At 41.4% G+C, this 7,668-nt stretch overlaps 1 protein-coding gene across 2 annotated transcripts in view; it reads left to right on the top strand.

The window, feature by feature from the left end:
- The window catches only part of ddrgk1.L (DDRGK domain containing 1 L homeolog), a 42,174-nt gene extending 34,968 nt beyond the window's left edge, over window positions 1-7,206 (top strand). For both annotated transcript variants that reach the window (XM_018227137.2, XM_018227132.2), the window contains exons 6-9: window positions 1,792-1,830; window positions 5,120-5,176; window positions 6,005-6,053; window positions 6,908-7,206. In XM_018227137.2, coding sequence (XP_018082626.1) covers window positions 1,792-1,830; window positions 5,120-5,176; window positions 6,005-6,053; window positions 6,908-7,080 — 318 coding nt within the window. In that variant the 3' untranslated portion in view covers window positions 7,081-7,206. The remainder of the gene's footprint in view (window positions 1-1,791; window positions 1,831-5,119; window positions 5,177-6,004; window positions 6,054-6,907) is intronic.
- Window positions 7,207-7,668: the final 462 nt, after the last annotated feature.

Here is a 7,668-nt window from a genome sequence, read left to right as displayed (position 1 = left end):
TGTCCTGTGCCAGCCCCCAGTATAGATGCGGCACTGAGAGTATTGTCCTGTGCCAGCCCCCCAGTATAGATGCGGCACTGAGAGTATTGTCCTGTGCCAGCCCCCAGTATAGATGCGGCACTGAGAGTATTGTCCTGTGCCAGACCCCAGTATAGATGCGGCACTGAGAGTATTGTCCTGTGCCAGACCCCAGTATAGGTGCGGCACTGAGAGTATTGTCCTGTGCCAGACCCCAGTATAGACCCGGCACTGAGAGTATTGTGCCAGACCCCAGTATAGATGCGGCACTGAGAGTATTGTCCTGTGCCAGCCCCCAGTATAGATGCGGCACTGAGTATTGTCCTGTGCCAGCCCCCCAGTATAGATGCAGCACTGAGTATTGTCCTGTGCCAGCCCCCCAGTATAGACGCGGCACTGAGTATTGTCCTGTGCCAGACCCCCAGTATAGACGCGGCACTGAGTATTGTCCTGTGCCAGCCCCCCAGTATAGATGCGGCACTGAGTATTGTCCTGTGCCAGCCCCCCAGTATAGATGCGGCACTGAGAGTATTGTCCTGTGCCAGCCCCCCAGTATAGATGCGGCACTGAGAGTATTGTCCTGTGCCAGACCCCAGTATAGATGCGGCACTGAGAGTATTGTCCTGTGCCAGCCCCCAGTATAGAAGACAGAATGAAGAGAAACAGATGCTGAGAGAGGAATAGTGAAGATAAACTTGATTATTTCAGAAACAATGCAGAATGTTTAATTGATTGTATTTAGAAAGTTTCTTGTTTCTGTATGATGAAGCTTATAATAAATTTTCATATTCGGGATAGTTCCCCTTTAATAATTTAGTTCCTCCCCTCCATTTTTCCTCTTATACGGAAATGGGCACTGGCCTTGGTATAAGCTACAAAGAGAAGTAGGGCCGACTGGCAGTTTGCTGGTGCTCTGGTTGGTCAGTCCGATATCTGCCCACAACCTATCAGTGTCCTTCCTGCAATTCATTCCACGAGTCCCAGACTGATAACAAGGGCCAACTGATGGCACCAGGGGAACATGTGGCAGTTAGAGATTCCCCTGAGATAAAATCTATTCCAGCAGATCCGACATTCAGATATGAGCTCACCACCCGTTTTCTAATCATTCCTTTAAGATTTTTAAAAGTATATTTATGAAATGGTGAACTCTAATTTCACCCATTGGAAAATAAATACAAAACAAATAAAATAATAATATATAATAAATAAATAAAAATAAATAAATAAAAACAGAATGCAGCCCAAATGAAGGTGAGTCAATAACGGTCCCCCGAGTGATTGGAAATATTTCCAGTGACTCAGGGACCTTTATTAACTGATTTAATTTCTCAAAATCTATAACAAAAAAAAAAAAATGACACTTATTTGTGAAACCGATTAATTTGGGTATTTTTATTCTGTGGGATGTGATGCACGGACATTTAATTGTGAGCCCAAAGCACACGTGAGGGTTTTGCACGAGGGGCTGCTGAGTGATCTAACCACATGAGAGGAGGGGGCCCTATATAATAACCACATCTGAGCTTGTTAACCCTTTCACTGCTGCAGCTGCAACGCCCATTACTGCCCTGAGGTTTTATACTCATTTATATCATTTATTAGCGGAAAAGGTGAGTGTGTGACCCCTGGGAGGCCTGTTATATTAAGGTCACCACCTCTGACCTTTAAATCCAGACAGGTCAGATGACTAATGGGCAGGGATGCTGCAGACTGCACTGATATCTGTGGTGTGTAAATTCTTATTCTATTCAATCTCCTTTTCATTTCCAGTCTCGAAGCTTTCTGACAGAGTTCATTAACTACATCAAGGTAAGTTGTCCCATTAAGTGCCGCCCATCGTAGAGATTCTGAAGCCCAAAACTGGGTCCCTGTGCTGTTTAAGGTGGGCTCCCCCGATCCCCTGAAATGCCTTTTATACAGCAGAAATGTTGTGGTTTGGATTGATTTTGGAAGTGAATTTGGGCTCCAATATATTTGCTAGGAAAGGAGCCCCCCCCTATAAAATATATTGGATCTAACTGTCAATGAATATCTGATAGTGGGATAGTGAAGATAAACTTGATTATTTAAAAAATGATACAGAATATTGAATTAATTGTATTTAGAAAGTTTCTTATTTCGGTATGCTGAAGCTTATATTACATTTTCATTTTTGCATTCGTTCCCCATTAAGATACAAATATCTGATGGCAGCCCTAATGCTGCTGCCCTTGAGTCCTATTAAGATATTCACTGGGCCCTGAAAGTCATTTATCTATATGCAGGACAATGAGTGTTTATCAGGTGGGAGCTACAACATGGAGCTGTATAAACTATAACAAAGGAAAGTTGTCCTCGCCACTCATTTTTAAAAACTATTAGGTGGGGGTAGAATGAGACTGTGACCACAAAATTCATACAAGACAAAAACAAGAGTCCTCTGCACTCAACCCATTATCAATATATTTAAGACATCGAGACATTTTGTGCCATAAGCTACTAAAAATGTCTTAAAGCAAAAACTATACCCCCAAACAATGTAGGTCTCTATAAAAAGATATTGCATAAAACAGCTCAGGTGTAAAACCCTGCTTCATTTAAATAAACCATTTTCATAATAATATACTTTTTTAGTAGTATGTGCCATTGGGTAATCATAATTAGAAAACTGCCATTTTAAAAAACAAGGGCCACCCCCTGGGATTGTACAATTCACGGTGCACACAAACATACCAATAAACCATACATGTTAGGTCACATGAGCCAATTAACAGACAGAGTTGTGTCTTTTGCTTCAACACTTCTTCCTGTTACAGTTAGAGCTGCAGTATTTCTGGTCAGGTGATCTCTTCCTGTTACAGTTAGAGCTGCAGTATTTCTGGTCAGGTAATCTCTTCCTGTTACAGTTAGAGCTGCAGTATTTCTGGTCAGGTGATCTCTTCCTGTTGCAGTTAGAGCTGCAGTATTTCTGGCCAGGTGATCTCTTCCTGTTACAGTTAGAGCTGCAGTATTTCTGGTCAGGTGATCTCTTCCTGTTACAGTTACAGCTGCAGTATTTCTGGTCAGGTGATCTCTTCCTGTTACAGTTACAGCTGCAGTATTTCTGGTCAGGTGATCTCTTCCTGTTACAGTTACAGCTGCAGTATTTCTGGTCAGGTGATCTCTTCCTGTTACAGTTACAGCTGCAGTATTTCTGGTCAGGTGATCTCTTCCTGTTACAGTTACAGCTGCAGTCTCTGAGGCATCAAAGAGATCCATCACAAAATGGTGGCTCAAGGCAAGCGATGTAAAAGAGCAATATTTACTTAAATATATATTCCACTTTGGTAAGATTCTTTAATATGTCACTTAATATGATATAAACTATATGTTGCTTAAGTGTTCATTTTGGGGGTATAGTTTTCATTTAAGCTGGCCATAGATGCAAAGATCTGATCGTACGAATCCTCGATTCGTACGATTTTCGGACTGTGTGTGGAGAGTCCCGACATTTTTCGTCTCGTGAAGTTTGGTCGATCGGACAGGTTAAAAGAATTCTGTCAGCTGCCGATAATATCTTTGCATATATTGCCGATCAGATGATTTTCAGAGGGAGACTGTCAGAAGGTTTTGTCAGACATAAACTTTCGTCCGATTGCTGTCAGGGGCAGAACATCGGCTGATCTGTTCTTTTACTACTTTATTTAATCTGAATGGTTAGTGGCAGGTCGGGAGATGGGGAAGTCCGATCATTCGAGGATTTGAACGATCGGATCTTTGCACCTATGGCCAGCTTTACCTTTTAAGCAAAACAGGGATTGTTTGTCCATATATTGCAATATATTTAAGCTGCCAACTATGTCACCATCATCTTGCAGGTAAAACTTAGTCCCTGTGTAAAATGTATAATGAAGCAATAGAATTCTTAATGAATCAGATAAAATTGAGTGTAGGACTGGCCAGATATGGGATGAGTGTGACGTAGTTGTTCAGCTTAAATATATTGCAATATATGGACAAACAATCCCTGTTTTGTTTAAAGGGTAAGGCATTTTTTAGTAGCAGTAGCACAAAATGTCTCTGTCTTAAATATATTGATAATGGGTTGAGTGCAGAGGACTCTTGTATTTGTTTATTTAATGTTTACATGATTTTTTAGTAGACTTAAGGTATGAAGATCCAAATTACGGAAATATTCATTATCCAGAAAAACCCAGGTCCCAAGCATTCTGAGGCCATCTCCCGTAGACTCCTATAGACTCAATATTATCCAAATAATCCAGATTTTAAAAATAATTTCCTTTTTCTGTGTAATAATAAAACAGTCGATGGTACTTGATCCCAACTAAGATATAATTAATCCTTATTGGAAGCAAAACCAGCCTGTTGGGTTTATTTAATGTTTATATGATTTTCTAGTAGACTTGAGGTATGAAGATACAAATTACAGAAAGATCCCTTATCCGGAAAACAGGTCCCTTCGATGTACCCAACGTTTACATTGGTTCTATGTAAAGGATAATAATGCTTATTTTACATTTAATGTATAAGTACTGTACATATATGTTCAATGTCTGTAGAAAACAAATGTTTAGAGCAATGGCATTGTTTTGCCGTCCCACTGGATTGTGATTGTAAGGAGAGACTCCTCCGCTGTGCCCGTCTGTTAGCAGAAGTAGACCACCCCTTTATCCGCAGGAAGCTGGCACAACTTCCTGCCTGTGAAGACTGAGAGAACCAATGGCAGGGCCCGGCTCTGAGAACTGAATTCCATGGACTGTTCCACTGGCAGATTCCTCAGTCCACAGGGTTCAGTGCTCCAGTCTGGCTGCCGCTAACATCGTGACTAATATTCCAGCACCTCGGCTTCCAGCTCATAATATATTTCTATTTGCTTTCGTTTTCATTCTATGAATGTATCACTAGCTCAGCCTGCAGCTTCACCCTTGGCAGCCATTGTCTCACTGGCAGGCTGGTCACAAGCCCCCTTGTTATATGCCATTGTGCTTACAATCCCATGTCAATAAATAATATTGCTGAAGCTTTATATATTCATAATGTTCTACACTAGGGCCCTTGTTACTATGGGCACATCTAGTGATCTTCAATACAAACTCGCTTCCATGTCCTCTCTTTATAGACATCGAAGGTGGTGATTTTGGAAGATTTGGGGGCACAATTTGGGCTAAGAGCACAGGTAAGTTAATAGAAGCTGTCTCTTCCATCAACTGTACCTTCAATAGTCTGTTTCCACAATCTACGGTACCTTCCATAGTCTGTCTCCATCATCCACTGTACCTTCCATAGTCTGTCTCCATCATCCACTGTACCTTCCATAGTCTGTCTCCATCATCCACTGTACCTTCCATAGTCTGTCTCCTCCATCTACTGTACCTTCCATAGTCTGTCCCCTCAAGATACTGTACCTTCCATAGTGTCTTCATCATCCACTGTACCTTCCATAGTCTGTCTCCATCATCCACTGTACCTTCCATAGTCTGTCTCCATCATCCACTGTACCTTCCATAGTCTGTCTCCATCATCCACTGTACCTTCCATAGTCTGTCTCCATCATCCACTGTACCTTCCATAGTCTGTCTCCATCATCCACTGTACCTTCCATAGTCTGTCTCTATCATCCACTGTACCTTCCATAGTCTGTCTCTATCATCCACTGTACCTTCTGTTGCCTGTTCTCTCCATTCACTCTCCCTTCCACATTCTGCCCCTTGAATCCCCAGGCTGTTCTGGGGTCTGTTCCCCCCATTTGCTTTTCTTCAATGATCTGTCCCCACCATCTGAGCCTTCCATCTCCTGTCTGTTCCCTGAATCCATAGTCTCCTGTGTGCACCGACCCCTGTGTGTATGGTTTGTTCTGTTCATTGGTCTGTACCCAACAGTGACATCATTTTTGTTACATGTAACTTACACTCATTGTCTCCTCCCTTATTGTCCATCTCTTCCATTATCCACCGGTACAAAAGGCCCAAAGGCAAATATTTATGTTTCTCTGTCTCTTGCCCAGGATGCAATCAGCAGGATACAAGACTTACTGGCCGACGGCTCTATAACAGGTGATTGTGTTCCCAGTGCTGCAGTAGTGTATGCCATGCCTCACGCCAAGAGATAGTGCCAAGAGTTGTCAATAATGACTTTCTTACAGGAATTCCCTAAATTGCACCCTGTTGTGCAGAATATAAATGTAACAAAACAGAATAATCATATGGTTGTTGGAAACGCAGGGATTGGCACCTTTGTATAGTCGCAAATGTGAGAAATACCGTCACGGCACACAAGGACTGGATGCAAGCGGGGTTATCCCCTGTGTGTTTATCCAATAGTGTAACGTTTCAGGGGCCACGTCCCTTCATCAGACATGCCCACCACTGTGTTATTGCAAATATAAGCACCCCAAACATGACATCATAGATTTGAGTTAACAATTAAACCCTTCGTTTTGGCAAAAAGTCCATATTCCAAATTAGGTCCACGAAAAACATAATACAGTTCCAATAAATCTGTCCTGTGAATTAAACAACAAAAAAGCAAATTTTCTTAGATAAAGCTTAATACATTACCCTGATCTAAAAAGGGGAAGATGTACTTTACCTTTCCCTGGAAAATACGGTCTCCGAATTCTTATCTGTAACATAAAAGGAAAAGGCAACAAATGAACAAGTAACATGACATTAAATTCTCTCTACAGACCATGAGAAACTCCCAAGACTTTTCTTTTCTGTGATCAATCCCCCCGGTGATGTCCTACCACCCCTGATAAGCTGATTGATGGCTTAACGCAAAAACTGTTTTTAAAAAAAGACCAATTAAAAAGTTGCTAAGATAAGCACGGTCTACAACTGTACTACCGGTTTAATGTAGGCTGTCATTTAATCTATTCTTGGGTTCAGTGTATATGTCTTATTTTCAGGCGTCATCGATGACCGTGGCAAATTTATTTACATTACCCCCGAAGAATTGACCGCCGTGGCCCGATTTATCAGACAGAGGGGGCGTGTCTCCATCTCCGAGCTGGCCCAGGCCAGCAACAAACTCATTAACCTGGCCCCTGATACCACTTCCCTTCCCCTGGAAGTCTCATGAGAGAACAGGAAGTGAGACCTGCAAAGAAAAACTACGACCTCAGGGGGCTTTTAATAAACAGATAAGAGCTTGTTTTTATGTTGGTAAATGTATATTAATTTGCAGCCATAAAAAATATTTGCCAGACGTTCTTTGAACCTTTTGCGCTCTCTCATTTTTGGGGCTTTTCATGGGGGGGGGGTGGATTTTTAGTTTACCTAGGAAAACTATATGTTGATTTTTTTTTCCGAGAGAGCCCGAGCTTTCTAATTCTGCCTGAGTTTTTGTGTATTTTCATTTCTGGAACAAGATTTAGAGCTCTAAATACCCAAAAATTCAAAATTGCCATTTTTTTTTTTTTTTACTATATAGGGATTTATGCAAAATATTTTACTTTAAAGGGGACCCGTCACCCAAAAAAATTATTCAAAATCCTATTTTATCACATTAGTCAAGCAAAATTAACTTTAATTACACTGTATAAATTATCTGAATCTTTTTTCCTTCCGTCTGGGAATTCAAAATTATAGCAAGCAGGCAGCAGCCATTTTGTGGACACTGTTATTAAGACAAGCCTTGTATCATCTCAGAATCTTGTTGTGCACCAGA

Source organism: Xenopus laevis, chromosome 1L (genome assembly GCF_017654675.1).
Source record: "Xenopus laevis strain J_2021 chromosome 1L, Xenopus_laevis_v10.1, whole genome shotgun sequence".
Lineage (NCBI taxonomy): Eukaryota > Metazoa > Chordata > Amphibia > Anura > Pipidae > Xenopus > Xenopus laevis.
Note: the sequence above shows the minus strand (reverse complement) of the source record. Positions and strands in the feature narration are given on the sequence as shown.